Here is a 19,473-nt window from a genome sequence, read left to right as displayed (position 1 = left end):
TTTTACTTGCTAATAAATGATATAAAATTGTTACTTTGGTGTATCAGCAACTTCTGAAATCCCCTTAATCAGAATGCACACCTCACATGACGCCAGTTTCCATTTCACTGGGCATAGGCACAGAAAAATAAACTTAGTTTAACTTTATATGTACATGTGTGTGTTATTCCTTAACTTTACACATACACACATACACATATTCGTATATTATATACAGACACATATAATTACATATGTATGTAATAATAGTAAGAGCTAACATTTATATAGCACCTGTTATATGCCAGGCACTGTGCTAAGCACTTTATAATTAATATCTCATATGAGTCTCACAACAACCCTGGGAGGTGGGTGCTATTATCATCCCCATTTTACAGGAAACTGAGGCAAACAGGGATTAAGTGAGCAGAGATGGAAAGTGTTTGAGGCTGGATTTGAACTCAGGCCTTCCTGGCTCCAGGCCCAGTGCTGTATCTGTGTGTGCGCATGCGCACGCACGCGCACAAACACACACACACACACACACACACACACACACACACCCGACAAGGAATTATAATTAAAGCAAGAGAACAGAGTTTTGCTTAAGAGTATGTCAGCTGGACGTAGGTGGGCCAAAGGCACAGGGGCAGAAGCTGATGCCTCCTGAGTTGTGGACTCACACTCTGGGCCAAGGGTGAGGCTGAGGTCATTGGCTCTAGAGGCCGGCTAGGCCAAGCTCATTGGAAGGATGGATACAGAAGAAGTAGCTGGTGGAGGTTCAGAGACTGGTCCAAGCTCACACAGTTTGTGGCTGCAGGGCCTCTAACTATAGGTGATCTTGGCTGTTCTTGCCAAGGCTAACGCCAGTGGGCTCCTTCCCTTGGCCCGTTTGGGAAAGGGCTCGGAGAAGCTGGAGAAGGCCCAGAAGACATGAACCAGGCAGCTGAAGGACCTTGGATCGATGGCACAGGAGAAGCAGATGAAGAACCCAGGCGCACTAAGCTTAGAAGGAGAGACACGATGACAGTCTCAGGGGCATTCGGGGGAGAGGATAAGCTTTCTTCTGATTGGTCCCAGAAGGTAAAACCAGCAACAAGGGGGGAGGGTGAAAAGAAGCCAGCTTAGGCTAGAAGTCAGGAGGAACTTCCCGGCTGGTGGAGCTCTGCTCAAGGCGCCTGGGCTCCCCCTCCTGCAGGGCTTCAAGGAAAGGCTAAATGACCACTGATCAGGCAAGTTCCAGAGAGGCTCATTCTTGTTCAGGAGAGGCCGGCCTGGCTGCCCTCTGATCCCACCCACCTGGAGACCCTGATTCATCGGTTTCCCTATCACGGTTGACAAAGAAAATGCTACAGAGTTACACAAGCCCAAAGAGGCAGACAAGAAAATCAAACGCATCTGCAAACATGCTGCCAATTCTGGACTCATGTAATTCGTTATCAAACCAACTGCCAAAAGCTACAGCAGAGATAAGTATGCAAATATACACAGCAGAGACTGGTCAGAAAGAATGATAACCGCTCACATTTAGAGACATTTATCTATAACAAATCCTAGTACCAGTAGTGAAGAACAAGAATCACTCTCTGCGTTTTATAAACAGAGAAACTGAGGCACAGGAAAATGAAGAAATCGCCCAGAGTCACATGGCTGGCAAATAAATATCAGAATCCAAAGCAGAAATGAGGACCTCATTGGCACTGAGAGACCTTGCAATTCTCCAATTGGGTGACGGTGTGACCGCCATCCCAGGGCTCTTGGCTACAGCCTCCCAGTGGGCCATGATGCACCCCAAAGGACTTTCACCAAGCTAGATGCCTCCCAATTTTGATCAGATCAGGATAATTCAAGGGGGATTATTTTCATGTTTCTTTTGGAAACTGAAGAAAAACAGTACTGGAAAGCTTTTGTGGAATGCATGTAGGTACAAAATTCTAAGTCCATACAAAATCCACAACCCAAGTTGAAGGCAGAAGGTTGGGGTGGAGATAAAGCAAGATGGAGGATCAGGGAACAGAGATTCCAATGGAGCTGCGCGACTTTTTCTAAGTCTCCTACCCTGTGACTCTGTTTCTCCATCTGTAAAAGGAGAAGTCATAGGACTGAAGACTGAGAGCTGGGAGGTGCTTACGTCTAGGGGCCTTCCTGAGATAAGGTCATCAGGTCCAGTTTCTAGGACTGTGTGAGGAATTTGCCAGTGCTGGTTTCTAAGTTAGTTAAAAACAAACAAACAAAACACAAGCAGTGATACTAATTTTTTTTGGGGGGGACAAATCTGTGATTTCATTCTTAAACGGAACCATCAGCCTGGAAACTTTGCCAGCCAGCAGCTGATGCTGTCGAAGAACAGTGTGGTCAAGTGGAAAGGGCGCCAGTTTGGGGGACAGCCCCTCGGCTGAAATCCCGTCTCTGATGGTTTACTACCTGCGTGACCTTGGGCTAGTCACTCAAAATCCCTTCCAGGTCTGGATCTCAGACACAGTGAACTTCACTTCTTGGGAGAGTTGCCTCGGGCAGGGAGAGGTGTGGGTGACTTGACCCGGACCCCGCAGCTAGAAAGTCAGCACTGAGTCCTGAACTTCACTCTTCCTGCCCCAGGGCTGGCTGGCTGGCTACGATACCCCAGCTGCCTCTCCAGATCTTCTCTACAACGAAAATAAAATAAAATCTTAATTACGTTAGTATCTTTTCTCAGGGGCATCAACATCTGTTTTTTCTGTAACATTTACAAATATGCACAGGATGCAATAGACATTTACATAAATCCATGCACATTTGAGTGTTGGTTACACTGGGAGGGAGTTGGAGCAGGGGAGTGGATAGAGTGCCGAGCTGGGGGGCCAGGAAGCCCTGGGCTCGTATCCCACCTCTGTCACCTCCAAGCTGGGTGACCTCTCTTGGCCTCAGGGTCCTCATAAGGGTGTTGGACTATAGAGCCACAAAGGATTCTTTCAGCTCCCAATCTATGACCCGTGATGTTTGGCCTCAGTTTACTCATTTGAAAAAATGAGGGGATTGGTCTGTGATGTCATTCCCAGTTCTACATCTGTGGTTCTATGAATCTCAGGTCATGAAATCTGAGGCAGCCACCTTAGCTCTCTCAGGCAGCAGCGGCAGGTGGGCTGACCTGCCCTGAGCACCTTGAGTGAAGGAAGGAAACTATCGTCATCTACTGTTCTCCCCCTCAACCCCCCAGACCACAGCATCTACTCCTGAAACAGCTTCTTGGTGGGGTGTGAGTTAAGAGGCCCCTTTCTGTTCCCATGAGCGGCTGTTGCAAAAACGAACAGCCTATCTTTCCTGTAATGTCAGGGAGCAGGTACGACAGTGCCCTGCGGCTCTCCCAGGCTGGTCGAGCGGTGAAGAGACGGCAGGAAATCAATCTGACGGACTCCTCTGAGCTTAGCCCGGATTTCCCAAACCCACCCGAAGGAGCCCTCCCTGGAGCCCTGCCAAACGGTTTAAGGTGGGAAGCTGATGGTTTTCTAAAAGGACCAGTCTGAACAACCCAGTGATTCCAAAGGGAATAACTGACAGAGAGAATGTTGTCACCCTTAAAGCAATTCTAGAAATGCAAGAGGTCAGCCAGTTCTGTTTCTTCTTATCTTCTCCCTCTTTCCATCCTTTCCCAATGGACTTCAGATAGAAATGGTCCTGAGACAAGGGGCTACCCTCATGCTACCCTCTTAGAGTTAAAGTTCTAGGGACTATGGCAGAGGTCCATAAGGGTTTTGAAATCAAATGAATGAATAAATGAAAAAGCCTCCAGAAAACATTTACAGCATTCCATGAAAGATGCTGAGAATACAAATACAAGAGAGAGAGAGAGAAAGAGAGACAGAGACAGAGAGACAGACAGACAGAGAGAGCGCCTGCCCTCAGGGAGCTCCCATTCTAATGTCGGGAGGGGACAGCACCAGCGGGGGGTGGTGGGGGGTGGGGGGGGTGAGGGAAGGGAGGTTTGTTCTGAGCAGGAGTGCAGACAAGCAGAATGATGGGACAGGCTAGTCCTTCAGAGAAGGACGTAGCAGTGTTGATTTAACTGAACCAGAGGATTTGGCTGAAAGCTCCTCTGCACTGTTTATAAACAGTATTTATTGTGCTTCTTAGAAATTTGGATAGACTAGGAAACAAAAACTCTGAATGCAGGATTTAAGGAGGGACCAACCCCAAAGTATTGTGAATTTATAAAGGAAGAGGAAGACAGGGAAGAAGGAAGGGACCTGGTCTGCTTGGGCCTTGAAGGCAGACCCAGAAGACACAGGTAGAAGCCTCCCAAGGAACGAGGCGTCTCCTAAGGAGATCTGCCCCAAAACACCATGGCTGGGCTGCTCGGCCCTTCTTTGGAGGCCTTTGAGAAGAAACTGGAAGACAGTTTCGCGGAGCTGGGGTCCAGGGGTTTCTTCAGAAGCAGACTGGACTCGAGCCCCTCTGAGATCTCGTCTGAGTTTTTGTGACACACGGGGCGGGGAAGGATCAAGACAAAGGTTGATGGGAAATTCGAGGAGAACCAGATCCCTTAGAGGTGGGGGCAATCTGAGAAGGCTCCATGGAGGAGGCCACCAGTACAAGATCTCACAGGCTGTGACAGCACCCAATTACTGCCCAGCAAAGACTCTCACAAACAACTTCTTCCTGAGAGGCATGGGAGGGAAACGCCAATGACTCGGGCAAGCCGCAGGGAGCGTCCTTCGGGCTCCTCCGTTCTCCTCCCACTATGGCTCCAAGGCCATCTTGCCCAACGGTGGGTTGAGTCACTAAGTCACAGATGGATTCTGGCCTTTCAGAGGCTCCTTTGTGACAGTGTCCCTAAGGCGGCAATGACCGGGAGGTGTCTCTGTCGCCTGTGAGCTCTGGTTGGGTGGCCCTGGTATTAGTCAGACCAAGGCCTGCTGTCTGAAGCCTTATTGGCTGCGTTGTGGTTTCTGTCTTCCTCTCCCAGTGCCCCGAAACAGCCGCAATGGACTGTTCTAGGTCTGTCAGATCATAGCCCTGGAGCTAAAGGGAACTCAGAGTCAAGGCCCCTCATTTTCTAGGTGAGGAAACTGAGGCCAGAAAGAAGGCATGCTTAAGTATCACAGGATCATAGAGTTAGAATCAGAGGGACCTTCAGATGTCACAGAGAGATTAAGTGAGGTACAGAATTGACTTTCTCAGAATTGGGAATACTTCACCTTTCTAATCCCAGCACCTAACACACGACACACAGTAGGCACTCAATAAATGTTTCTTAAATGGAACTTTGTGGCGGGGAAGCTGTGAGGAGGACAGTGGAAGAAGCCGGAGACAGGCAGGGGACCTTCCCAGAGTCATTCAGCAGTCAATCCACAAGCACTGTTTAATCGCTTACTGTGTGCCGGGTACCGTGCACGCTGGCAAGACAAAGAGAAATGACTCCACGGCAGTTCTGAGAAGACAGACGTAGAGAGCGACGGGGCGGTCGTCAAGATCAAACGCATTGGGTGGGATCGAATGTGAGCTAGTCCAGTGCCCTGCAGTGGACCAGGCATAGCACCAGGCGTGCCAAATGTAGCCTCAAGGATCTTGCCTTCTCCGGGGTGGGTGGGCTGGGGGGAGCAAGCGCACATCGATCAATGAATCTACCTCTGACGCCATGCAATCAAGAAGAAAGACTTCACCGTAGGCAAGAGCGAGAGAAAGAGGAACCCTGGTAATTCTAAGGAAGAGGAGATTTGTGGGAAGAGGAAATCCTCAAGTCCTGAACGTGCAGAGTCAAGCTGTACTTTTACTCCGGGCCTTTTTGGAAGCGGGTTCTCAGCGTCGGAAGGTTGCCCTCTTTGGACCGCTGAGATTCTGTGATGTCCCTGAAACCATCCCCCTCAGGCAGACAGTGTTAGATTGAAACTCGCTCCTGAAAAACGGGTGCACGAGGGAAGATGGGCTTCAAAACCGGCTTCTGAGTTTCCTTCACTGAATGTCGTGGAGGCCACGAGTTTCTATCGCCCTTCCGGGAATTCGTATTTAAAAGCTACCTTCCAAGTTTAAGATTCTTTCGGCTGAATTACTATTTTAAATAGAAGAAAGGTTTTGTCCCATGTTCTCTCTCTATAATTGATAATGTGATGCTGAATTTGAAGGCACGGGGCTGGAGTTCCGATTCTGGCTCGGTGCCTCACTGCCCACGTTGACCTCAGCCAAGTTGCTTGCCTCTCTGGATCTCAGTTTCCCCATTTGGAAAGTAAAGGATCTAGACTAGATCCCTCCCAAGGGCGCCGCTAGCTTCAGATCTGGGATCCTTTGATTTGCGTATCCAGAGAGAACGCTGATCGGAAAAAACAACTGCCACAAAACCCCAGACTCTGGAATTGCTTTCCTCAAGCTAATGACAGCTCCCGTGACTGACGTCTGAGACGCAGGCACCCCACCCACGGAATTCAGAAGGATAACTGGTCTAGCTATTGACGCTGGCGCTAACTGCCTGTGTGACCTCAGGCCAGCCCCCAAACTTCCTGGGCAGAAGGGACGGAAAACGATGGCCTCTGAGGACTCCAGGAAGCCAGGATGTTCTGGTGAACCTCCTTCCGGTCTCAGGGCACACAGTGGCGTCCCAACGGCCTGGACTGATTTGCCGCGTGAATGGAGGGAGTTTTCCCGGAAGCATTGGGCTCACCTTGGCTCCCATCATGGCTGGCTGATAAACACGAGCCGTGCCAAGCGGCTCCTTGAAGCAGCAAAGAGAGCACGCTCCAAAGACCTCCGGTAATTAACCCTCCTAATGGCCGTGGGAGGTGGGGCAGGGTTCCTCCTTTACTCTCTCTCAAACCCCAACGAGGCTCAGGCTTGGTCTCGTGCTTGGCCTCCTCCCCGAGAGCAGCGCACGACTACTGATCAGTGGTCCAACTCGCTGTGAACAGCGTCGAACTTTCAGGAGATTTGAAAGTCAGCTCTATTAGGTCATCTTTATTCAGTCAGTGCCTTACAATATACCCCCCAACGCTGATCCCAGGTACCAGCCAACACAGGTCAATGGCCTACAGCAGGTTGGTTGAGGGGATTAACTCCAGTGGGTTCCTTTCACTTAATTGACAATTGCCTCTTTTGACTCAACTGGGAATCAAAACCCTGGACCACTTCAAAACAGTTCACAGGCCCAATGGCTGAGGACGAAGCGAACAGTCCGCTCGCTCGCTCGCTCGCGCACGCTCCTCGCCCGGCAGCTTGAGAAGGCTTTTTCTCTGTGGCTTCAGATAGCGGCAAAAATCTCCGACTCTGTCACCGGTGGTGGAGAGATGTTCTTTGAGCCCTGTTTTCTTGGGGCTGGGTGGGTATGACATCGGGGTTCGAGGCCCAAATTAGGAATTTAAAGGGGGACCAGGGGCCGGAGAAGAGAACCTCAGGTCTTTCAGGCCCCTGTGACAGTGCCAAGGACCGCCATGCTGATCCCAGGGTCGGCCCCAGTGCAGTAGGAGCTGCAAAGCGCTCTGCAGAATTAACCCCTTAGTGCTCACTCACAAAATTGGCAAAGATAAAGGCTCCACGATTCTGCATCTGACCTGAGGTGCAGGGATAATGACTCAGAATTCTCCTGATATCAAGAAATGGGGAGACATCCGCCTGAGCACTCATGTCACCCCAGCCACTGCACCACCCCACCTCAAGAATGGGGAGCTACTGATCTTCTCAAAAATTAAAAAAAAAAAAAAAACACTTCAGAAAGTTGGGAGGGTGCAGGGTATGACCTTTGTACTCCTAAAGATCTGCAACCCCTGCACTCTATTGGGGGAAAACACAAGGCAGAGTGAGAACATTGTAAGAGACCCGGGAATTACATAAGGATGGAGTGCTGGACTTGGGGTCAGGAAGACCCGAGTTCAAATCCTGCCTTACATACTCAATCACTGCGTGACCCTGGGCAGGACATGTAATTTCTCTCAGACTGAGTTTCCTCATCTGTAAAATGAGGATAGCAATCCTATTCACTGGGCTGTTGTGAGGACCAAATGAGATAATATTTGTAAAGCGCTCGCAAACCTTCAGGCAACAAAGAAATGTGTGCTCATCTCTATGGGAAGTGTCACGGCCTTCCCTGGGGTCTGATTTTACCGTATTGCCCTGAGAATTCCTGCATGAAATGCAGGACCTGGTTTCATTCAAACATATCCAATTTGCCAAAAACCAAAACCAGAATCTGAATTATATATCTGATTTAGGGGAAAAAGAAATCCCCCCTGTGCTTCTGAAGTTATTTAGGTAGCCCCGAGACTTCCCCCCGTAAATGCACGGTGGTGCTAAAACAGGAAGACACCCCAAGACAAGGTATTATCTGGGCATCAGAAAGCCCTCCAGAAGAATCAGGCCTCATCGCCACCTTGAAGAGGGGACATAGGAGCTCTGGGCTCTTGTAGCTGCAAATGCTTCAGATGAGTGAAACCGAAAGGAAAGCCAGGGTATCACGTTGGCAGGAGAGGCTGTGAAAAATCCCCAAGAGAGGTGGACGGACAGATGGATGGACAGAAACCTCTCCAAGGAGCCCGAGGGGAAGAGGAGTCCAGGGCCCGAAGATGCTTTGCTCTATGGACATCTCCAGATTTAAACACACACACACACACACACACACACAAATACCCCCGAAAAAGAAAGAAAGGCAAGTACCCAGCTGCCATCCCCAAAACAGACCTCCCATCTGCCACCCACAATTTGCATGTCACCTTCTCCAGGCTCATTTGTACTTCATTAACTGCCATTGACTTAACAAGATTTATGCAAATGACACCATAGGAGAGCGCCAACTCCCACTGCAATCAAGTGATTATGTATGTACAATTCTCCACAGCAATGAAAAATTAATACATGACAAGCCCACTCACCGCTGAGCTGAACCTCTGGCTCTTATTTTTCTTGTTGGGGCCTTTTTCCCACATTTCGATCTGGAAAGGCCCTACCAGGGAAGGAGAGGAGGGCTGCCTTCCTCATCCCCTTTCTTCCCCTCACTTTCTCTCCTCCCCTTCTGTAACATTTAAGTCAACAAACAAGGAACTCGTCCGCCAGAAAGAGGGACAGTCATATTCCAGAGAGGAAATCTCTAGATGTAAAAAAAAAAAAAAATGGCAAACATTGCTTCCCATAAAACAATTCCCAGACAAGCGGTGATGAAATCACCAGCCAGAAGGATGAGGAAGAATATTTGGAGGAGGGAATCTCTGAGGTTGACCGCTGACAAACATGGCTCCCATGAAACAGTTTCCATTGGAGGGTCACCAGTCATCCAGCCGGCCCACGATGTCGCTCCTGAGGCACTTGGCCAGGAGGTCATCTGAGAGTCAGAGGATTTGTATGAGGGTCCAAATCCCAGCTTGGCTCGTTTCCTCCTTTGTGAGCACAGACAAGCTCTTCCTTCTCCCAGGTCTCAGTTTCCTCATCTGCACCACAAAGCTGTCTGGACTAGAAGGTTTTGAGGCCTACTTTTAAATCCATGATTCTGTGATCAGACGGGTTTGCTGACTGCCCACATGACCTGGGAGTCACTGCCCAGCCCAGGGCCTCAGTTTCTTCATCTGCAAAATGAGGAGGGTTGGACCAGATGGCTTCCAATTCTAATTTTCTAACACTTATTAAACATGATTCTCATTCAACCCTGCACTTACTTTTCGGCAGGCGGGAGGGTACCCCCAATGAGGCATTGGCGCCAGCCGTTGATTCTCATGACAAAGGTGCCATCACCAGTGAGAGTGGCACGACTACCATCGTACACCTGCACTCAGGGATGATAACTGGAGGGAGTGAAGATGGGGTGGGTGTGTTCTGAGGTTGGGTACCACGCCTTACCAGGGCTGACCCCCGGTTCTGACTTGGCACAAGAAATCTTGACTGCTGTGGAGAAAGAATGAGAATGGATAAACCCTGTGGGGGAAAACCTGGGAAATCCATCCTGGCTTCGTCTTTGTCCCCATGTCCCCAGTGCTGAGCAAACTGTACACGCTGGTCAGTGTGTCAGCGGATTGATGGTAGTTGTGTTGGGGCATCTGGATGAGGTCCCCATTGAAAGAAGACGAAGGCAGCCACAAGGCCCAGAGGACAACCCAGGGACGACAGGCTGCCCATGGCAAGAGATGGTCCTTGATGGCCTAAGACACAGAGAATTGGGAGCGGGAGCAAAAGAGGAGGGAGATGGACAGACGTGGCATCCAAGTGTCCAATGGCTCTTTCTTAGTGAGAGATCAGCCATTCTCCGGGTAGGTGCTGAGCTGTCCACATGGGAGCCCAAAGTCCACTCACCCCTCTGCTCTCTCCAGCTACAAATACGGAATTTGGGGGAGTAGGTAGGTGCAACTGAAATAGACAGTCAACACTTCGGAAGTCACACTTTGGAAGTTTGCTTCCAAAATCCCCTTAAAAGTACCTTAAAACAATAAACAAATTTTAAAAAAATATATTTTTAACTATAATTTGGTTATTCAATTGAGCGTAGCAGAAATTGGGAATAAAGAGAGAAAGCTCTGACACACAGCTCTGGAGAAGATGTTTCTCAATCTTATCTATATTTATCCGAAGACCTGTCTTTTAAAAGGACAACAGAGCTACATCCTGGCTCTGCCACTGCCCAGTTGGGTGATTCTGGGCAAGTCACTTAACATCTCTGGGCCCTGGTCACCAGTTGGGCTAGATGTCCACTAAGGACCCTTCCTGCTCCGTCTAGATCCTCTGGAGTGCCAGGTACTGTGGTCGGCAGGGAGGAGACAGAAGAATGAAAAGAGAGGATGGGGGAAGGGAAGGGCTCTAACCCTAATCCTAATTTAATCAACAGAAAGAAAGGGAAGGATAAAAACAAACAAGAAGATAGAAACAAAACAGACAAAACATCCAAGATGAGTCCTGCTTTTTTTCCCCTGCCTCCATTCCATTGAGGGCATACCTACAGGTGCGGTTACTAGCATCCTCCCTCTCAAACCACATTGTGTCTACCATTTATTCACTTTCCACGGACGCTGTCTCTGTTCTTCTGCGCCCTCGCTGACTCCCCTCCCAGCATGGGAGCTCCTTGTCCACAGAGACTGCTTCATCCCTCGTCTTTGTTTCCGCAGAGCCCCATCCCTCGTAGGCGCTTAATAAATGCTTCTGTGTTGATTGGTGCAGTAAGTATAGCTGCCCTGGATACGAGGCACTTTTTCTGCATCATCTTCCTTGCGTACGCAGGCAATGAGGAGAGACACATACTCAGGCTTTAACAGTCATAGATTCAGATCCAGAAAGGACCTTGGAGATGATTTAGTGAATCCAAGCCCCTCATTGTGCAGCACAGGGAAACTGAGGCCATACAGATAGTAATGGAGGAGGAGCTGAGATTTGACCCCCAGGCCTCTGAAGCTGAATATGCCATGACAGGCACATCTATAAATAAAATAGCTGTTTCTACATGTCATAGAGACTTCCACTTTCTGTGAAAGACAGTCTCCCAAAATGAGAAGCCAATAGAAGTGTATCTGGAATTCCACCTAGAAAACAAGTCTGAGCATTTCCTGCCCTAGAACCCTAGAAAATCACCTCTGGGAGATATCTGGGGGATCTATTTCAGGCTCCTGATCCATCTGATGAGGTAGCTAAGGCTCAGCAAGGAGGTCATGTGACTCCCACCGCAGCGTTCTTCAGTCTGGGGCTCACTACCGCTACATATCCCTGGTGGGGGCCCATGGCTACACAGCATTCACTGCATGTAACATCAGCCTTCTTTTTCCACACTGGTTACTTTTCCTGAATTGTTGTTTCCCTCGTTTTTATTCTTCCTTCTAAGGCAGGGCTCTGTGGAAGGAGGAAGGAGGAGGGCCCCACTGGGAAATGCAGGTGATATACAAAGGATTAATACAAATTTTATGTTAAAAAAAAAAAAAAAGGAGAGTTGACTCCATAGGTTGGGGATGCCAGCCTCTCACCATCACCGACATTTTTATGGAATTTTAAAGTTGGCCAAACTCTTCCTATATATCAACTTAATTGACTGTCACAACAACCTACAGACGCGATTATCCTCATTTTATAGAAGAAACTAGGGGTTTGAGAGGGGCAGTGACTCGTCCAGGGTCACGCATCTGCTGATGGACAGAGATGAAACTGGACCCCAGACCGTCCTGTGTCCAAGTCCAGCGCTCCATCCTCTGAGACCCGCTGCCTAGGCGTGTGACGTTAGGAAGAGAGACCTCTTAATCTGTCACTACTTGGACTTGGGCTGAGATCATTCTGCAAATTGACAACGGAAAGGCTTTCAGGGACTGCATAATACTCATTTTACGCCTGACAGTCTATTCCAATCCCCACATATATTGGAAATCTAGCTGGGAAAAGTAAGCGTCCTCTGCAAATTAACTGTGTACAAAATTGTGTTACGGTTTCAATTAAATCACAGCCTTACACTGCTCAAATCGCAAAGCATTGCCAATATTAATAAGGCTTTCCACTAAGTTAAATACAAGAATTGAGGCAATGCATTGTATTAAATTTTGCTGGATAAAAGAAATAAATTTCTTGATATCAATTTCAAAAATGAAAGAAGTTAAGTACATTAAAAAAAATTGTTCAAATATAAAATGGCTTGACAGCTATGTGCACGTATCCAAACACTCTCTCTGTCTCTGTCTCTGTCTCCCTCTAGATACTTACAAATATGTGTGTTTTAAAGGACTGTAGAAAAAGGGAGTTGTGGAATAAAGAGAAACCAAAGAGCTGAGAAGAGGACAATCGATGAATTCCATCTGGGGGGTGGGGGGGGGGTGAGGGTAAAACACATTTTCAACAGAAATGCTGCCACAGAACAGAGCTTGCTGGCGAGAGGTCCCTTTCATACCGTGGGCTCTGAGCTTTTCCTCACGATGTCAAATCCCCATTTGGAAGCTCGTTAGAGCTGCTCTGGCTCCTGATAGAATGCCAGTTTTCTCTGCTGACCCCTGGGACCCAGTGTTAGAGGAAACCCTGGAAGAAGGGCAGCAGTGTGCCCTTGACTGGATGTTGTCAGTCTCCCAAGTTCAAGGTTTACCCTTGGGGGGGAGGTCTGCTGGGGCTCCTTGCTGTGAGCCCAAAGACTGGGCTCTCCCACAAGGCCACAGGCTGTCTCCTCCTAATGTGGACAAGGAGCACTCCCTCTTCCTGCTGGCGCCCCAGGCTGAGGACATGGGACAGCAGAGCTGGCCAGCCCCACAGAAGTTACTGAAACCAGTTGTTTCCTAACCACGTTAACTCCAGAGCTCCAGCAGAAGGGTCAGAATGTTCTGCTCAAAGAGGGACGCAAAGCAGCGCTGGAGAGAAGCACGTTAGTGATGGCAGAATGGGGGACAGACAACGAGCCTGAGAAGGGAAGCGCCTGGGAGACAAACACTCCTTCCTTCTCTCCCCTCCCTTTCTCCTACTTGTCTCTCTCTCTCTCTCTCTCTCTCTCTCTCTCTCTCTCTCTCTCTCTCTCCCTCCCTGCTCTCTTGTTTATTTCTCATTATCTTGCTTCCTTCTATCCTTTCCACTTCTTCCTTCCTTCTCTCCCCTCCCTCCTTTCCTCTTTGCCTTCCTCCTCCTCCTCCTCTTTCTCTCTCTCTCTCTCCCTTCTTGCTCTCGTTTATTTCTCATTATCTTGCTTCCTTCTATCCTTTCCACTTCTTCCTTCCTTCTCTCCCCTCCCTTCCTCCTTTCTTCTTTCTCTTCCTCCTCCTCCTCTTTCTCTCTTTCTCTCTCTCTCTCTCCCTCCCTGCTCTCTTGTTTATTTCTCATTATCTTGCTTCCTTCTATCCTTTCCACTTCTTCCTTCCTTCTCTCCCCTTCCTCCTTTCCTCTTTCCCTTCCTCCTCCTCCTCTTTCTCTCTCTCTCTCTCTCTCTCTCTCTCTCCCTTCTTGCTCTCGTTTATTTCTCATTATCTTGCTTCCTTCTATCCTTTCCACTTCTTCCTTCCCTTTCTCCCTCCCTCTCTTGCCCTTCCCCCATTTCCTTTCCTTCCTTCCTCTTTCTTTTTCTTTTTCCCCCCTTTCCTTCTTTTATTCTTGCTTTTTCCATCCTTTCTCTCCCTCTTTTCCGGTCTAATGGAACAGGAAATATGAGGTCCATTAGCCACTTTTAGCTGCAGGATGAATGACCCCCACCCCCACCTCCCCAGCACCACCACTGGGCCCTATTTATTTATGTCTTCCTGGTAAGCGTGCCCTGACCAGACGACGCTCTTGCTTACAAACCACCACGCGTCCATCCAGGCCATTTCGCCTCCGGTTTAGGGGCTAATGAAACCTTGGGCCAGGCCGGCCACCCAGGCCAAAACAAACCCTCCACTCCAAAGCCTGTGGTGTAATGAGGACGTTTAATTAAGGCCCCCCATTACAGCTGTAAATGTGCACTGACATAATAAGGTCTAAATGAACCCAAGCCTAATCAAAGTTACAATTCCTTCATTAGCAAATTACAAGCAAGAGTCCACAGCTGACACACGGGCTCAGATTATCACAACTAATTGCCTCGCTGCTACATGCCGGCCGGCAATGGCGTTCAGATGTCCGTCTGCGAGAGACGGAGCGAGGGCCGCATCAGGCGGAGGCTGGATCACAAGGGGCCCTTGTGCCGAGCTCTGATTTACCCCCGCGGACCAGCAGCCGCGCCAGGCGCTGCGCGAGGCCCAATCAAAGGCCGGCCACAAAGGCAGCCTTTGAAGGCGGCTCAGTCTCTCCGAGCCCTCCATATGCGAGCGGGCAGACTGCACTTCATTAGGGCATGTTGTCACATTTTCCCTCTTCTTATTCTAATGATCCCATTTTAATACACACAGGAACCTCTCCTAATTGATGTCAAGTGAGTGACTTCCACATTCATCAACAGAACACATCAAACACGCATTGGCTCACAGGCCCAGCATCCTCGAGCGAGCGTGAGGCTCGAGGTGTGGCTCCGATGGAAAGGGAGAAAAAAAAAAAAGGGACAGGGAGGGGGGACGGCCACGTACCTGCTTAATTGGAATTGCACGGCCACTTCCAATGCTGTCCGCTCGACTTTCCAGGCTTTTTTTCTCTTTGTCTGGGTCGCTCCCTTTACGAGACTGCAGAGAAAAGGAAAGTTAGCAATCGGGGAAATGCGGCGGTTCCTAGACGGGGCCCTGCCCCACGGGGAACGTGCTCTGAAAATGCCCATCTTGGTGACAATGCGTATCCTGAAACCATGGACTTGGGCTGTGAAACAGAGCTCCCATCTTTCTCTCCCACCTCCCCACCACAAAATCATCTTTTAATTTTTTTTTTTTAAGAGTTCAAAATTCAATTACTGGAAACCAATGGACCATATAGGAAAGTAACGCCCAACAGGAAAAGGCATTTTCCAAGCCTCCATTAATAGTAACAAGGAAGAAAAAAAAATAAAAGAGGGTTCGAACTTCAGATTTGGAAAACCTACTGTATCGATTTATATATTTAATTAATGCTGGAATGACTTTTAAAATTCTATTAATGGCTCGGCAGGGCAATTTAATGGCACGCCCTGGATTAGTCACAAGTTCATTTAATTTTTTTATTGCTTTGGGGAGGTGAGAAAGTAGCAAACTCAAAGTCAAGTCAGCGTCTGATTCTGTTCTGAACTAAATAAACACAAATCCCAAGAGGAAGGCTCCCTCGGGCACCGTGGCAAGGTTCAGGGGGGCGCGGAGGCCGAGGGGGAGAGCCGCGGCTTCGCGGCACGTCGCTTCTGCCGAAAGAAAGGACCAGGGCTGCACTTGTATCTTTACAGAACCGAGGACATACACAACGAGTTTACTAAAAGCAAAGCGTCAGGAGGGCCCCCATCTCCAGGCCCTGCCTTTTACGGCATGAGAACGTGTGAGCAAAATGATTTTCTGACAGATTTATTTTATTATGAGAGAAAGATCTGGGACTCGTCCTCCTTAATAACCTTCCTGACAAGTGACAACTTCACTCCATTACTTTTCAATGGGAACATTACTCACGCAATATTGAAAATGGGGAAACATTTTCATGTGCTTTTCAAATCTCAGATGATATATGAAACGGAGGGAGTCGTGGTGTCCGGCGCGACGGTGGCGAGAAAGCTCGAGAAACCCAGGCTAAAGGTGATGGGGGAAGTGTTGGCAGCACCAACCGGCGGAGCGACTGGCGGAGACTCGGGAGTCAAAGGCCTATCAGGGCCAGCGTCCAGACCCTTTTCCAGAGCAGGTGCTGAGGACGATTTGGGAAGGGGCAGAGGACGCGCTAGATGACGAACAAACCAGATCAACATACCCGAGGCGAGGCAGAGGAAAGGGCATTTGGTTTGGCTTTGGCCCAGATTGGTGACTGCCTCAGGGTATGTGTCCGATGGCACAAGAGAGACAGAAACACAACAGTCTGAGTCACAAACCAACTGAGAGAGAAGGGGAGGGGACCGTTGAGGACTTTCAGTCTGGAAAGTCCCTCCACCAACCTGTTCTCTCCCTCCTGTAGTCTGCCTTGGACCCTTTGTCTGAAAAGCACCCTGGTCTTATCCCAGGCTGCCTTAACTCACACTTTTCGGTGCATAGCCCACCCCCCAGTCCCCAGTAGAATGCCAGCTCTTGTTACAAGATCAGGATGGCGCCATTTTGAAAATCTTTGTATCCCAAACACTCAATAGGCACATAATATAAAAAGCAGGCACATATCGAATGCCTATTGAATTATTTATTTTATTTCTTTTTAGGCAGTTGGGGTTAAGTGACTTGCCCAGGGTCACACAGCTAGTAAGTGTCAAGTGTTTGGGCTGAGGCTGTATTTGAACTCAGGTCCTTCTGACTCCAGGGCCGGTGCTCTATCCTCTGCGCCACCTAGCTACCCCTTGCCTATTGAATTAAATTGAATTTACGATGACTGCAAGGTAGAAGAAGAGAACAAAATCTCTTCAGCATGATTTTAAGGTCAAGTGACCACTTCCCCATAACTCTTTGAAAAGTGGCAAAATGCATAGTACGAATAGCCATCCTCTATTCACACGGATATTAGTTTATTGAATGATCTCCAGCCATGTTGGAGAAGTTGACTATATACAGTCACTTGGCATTTTTCAGTAGGTGTTTGATATACTTTGGACAGTTTATTTGTTCTGCTGTCACTTCGTCAGTAGGAAAGTACACCCCCACATCCCTGAACACCAATGAGGGAAAGAACAGTAACACAGCTAATGTACTGTTTGTTTGTTTGTTTTTTTAAAGTTGAAGAACTAAGCTAAGACTTCATGTTCTGGCATCATGGGATTGATGATATTGGGTATAGAAAGAGGACTCCATCACCAAAAAGAAATGAGTCAAAGACAAGCCCAGGACTGCATTGCCCTGCACACCAGGGCGTGTCCCTGACAAACGGTATCTTTGGTTGAGTTTTGTTTGACAAGACTTATGACTCCATCCCTTGTAGGGACACCAGACCAAGGAAGTCTTTCCCCAGAGCAGATCACCACTCACTCTTTATCTTCTTAAAGAGACGTGCACGGGGCACAGACAGGTGAAGGGATCGGTCCAACGTCACACAGCTAGGTCACAAGTGGGACAAGTGGCACTCTTGAACAAAGAGAGTTGTCACTTTGGTCTAAATGTAGGCTTCACTGCTAAAATGAGATCTTTTCACCAGTCACAAACACAAGAAAGTGAAGGGAACACATTACTCATTGAATTTCATACTTATGGCCTTGTAAGACAGACCAGAAGCAGAGAGATGGCGAAGGAGTACAAGGCGGCCAGTTAACACCAGCTCGTGGCCAGAACTGGCCTGCCACCAAGATACTGTGGCCTTGAGAAGTGGACCACAGGCCCATCATGAGGCCCAGCTCTTGGCGCTTTTGACTTTAACTTTCTTTTAGCTTTTTTCTCCCCAAGTAATTAGAACAGGCCCAGACAGACTGTCCATGTAACTACCTGCATGCAGGGACTTGGAGAAGTTCTCCAGTGGAATCTACAACAACCACAGAATCCCACGGATGTGGCTTGTACAGGTGCCAGGCCCTGGGCTGAGTGCTAGGGACACAAATAGAGGCAACAAGAGGAGGGCATCTTCCTCTTGTTCCTTGGGCTACGAAGGCAGCGCCAATGAGGGGAGCCAGGCCTTGCCAGGGGCCTCCATCTCTCTTTGACTCAAAAACAAGCACATGAGGAAAACCCTTTGGGTTCCGCTGCTTCTCTGGCAAGGTGTATCGACTTCCCTTTATCAGCATGATGGGTTTTGCCTGGCTTCATTTAGTGGGCATTGGTGCCAAGCCATATGATGAAATTAAACGGGAAGTTTAAGAAAATCCCACTCACCAATGCCATGCACTCTCTGGTCAGTCCCACTTTTTGGTCCAATTGGGAATAGGAGGACGGGAAAGGGAGCTGAGCGTAGGAGGAAGGGGCGGCCTCAGGAAGGGTGGGCTCCCCTCCCCTGCAGGCCTCCGTACCCAGGTCAGACCTTGGCCCAGGCAGAAGTGGAAGGTCCGCCCTCCTCCCTCCTTTCAAAATCCAGCCCAAGGGCTGCCTTACACAGAGAGCCTTTCCTGATCCCTTGCTGCTATCTCATCACCTGAAATTAATTCTGTGTTCATACACGCATGTTATCTAATAACAACGCCAATAACAGCCATCACGTATACGACACTTACAGGTTTACAAAATGCTCTACATATTCTACATATCTTATTGATCCTCATCCCAACCTTGTGAAGGAGGTGCTATTATTCCCACTTTATAGATGAGTAAACTGAGTCAGAGAGAGGATAAGTGATTTGCCCTGGGTCACACAGCTAGTAAGTATCTGAAGCCAGATTTGAACCCAGATTTCAACCACAGACTTCCTCTCTGCTCCATGACGTATGTGGAAATGCTTGTTTTCTTTGGGCTTTGTTAAGTTCAAATCTGGTTTGAACCCAAACTCCGACTCTGGATCACTGTCTCCTTCCTAAGAGCTTAATAAACCTTGGTCTAATTCAATGATCCAAGCAAGGGCAGGGTAACCTCTTGTCGGGTTGGGGGAGAGTAGGTTCTTGGTCAGGTGACAATGGATGACCAGATGGCCACCAAGGTCCTTACCATCCTGAAATTCTGAGCCTCTTCAAGGATTATGGACAATTTTTTGACTACGTTGGTGACGAGCAGAGTCGTGGATGTCGCACGACGGGGCAGCCGCCTGCTCGTGGCCAGGATGTCGTGGAGCAATCGTGGGCATCCCCAAAGACAAACAACTGTCTAAGTGATCCCACACTTCCAAAGTGTGGAGAAAAAGCGCGGGCCACCCCTTGGACGCGGCAGTCACACGCGCACACAGAGCCACTGTGTCAACGGCATCATCTTCAGGTCGAAGGACCCGCGAGCAGGGAGCGTGTCTGATGCTGGAATAAAAGCTTCTACCCACGTCCAGTCGAACGGCCGGGGGCCCCTTTGAGAAGGAGGGGGCCCCTGCAGCTCTCGGCAGATACACAGCAACTACTAACAACACGTGCTTGATGAGTCCTCGAATGGAAGCCCCATGAGGGGAGGAACTGTATCTCAGGTTTGTTTTTTTCTTTGTGTCTGCCCAGAGGTTGGTGCCCAG

General features: G+C 48.9%; 1 protein-coding gene across 5 annotated transcripts in view; it reads right to left on the bottom strand.

Moving 5' to 3' along the window:
- LOC114040256 (arf-GAP with GTPase, ANK repeat and PH domain-containing protein 1) overlaps positions 1-19,473 on the bottom strand; it is a 414,344-nt gene that overhangs the window by 9,188 nt on the left and 385,683 nt on the right. For 3 of the 5 annotated variants that reach the window (XM_027858294.1, XM_027858290.1, XM_027858292.1), the window contains one exon: positions 14,901-14,993. In XM_027858294.1, coding sequence (XP_027714095.1) covers positions 14,901-14,993 — 93 coding nt within the window. Of the gene's footprint in view, positions 1-2,264; positions 2,625-14,900; positions 14,994-19,473 lie in introns of those variants that run through there. The other 2 variants (XM_027858291.1, XM_027858293.1) reach the window with 2 other exon arrangements.

Source organism: Vombatus ursinus, unplaced genomic scaffold (genome assembly GCF_900497805.2).
Source record: "Vombatus ursinus unplaced genomic scaffold, bare-nosed wombat genome assembly UNPS02012901.1, whole genome shotgun sequence".
NCBI classification, from domain to species: domain Eukaryota; kingdom Metazoa; phylum Chordata; class Mammalia; order Diprotodontia; family Vombatidae; genus Vombatus; species Vombatus ursinus.
This window is presented reverse-complemented; position numbering and strand designations above follow the sequence as displayed.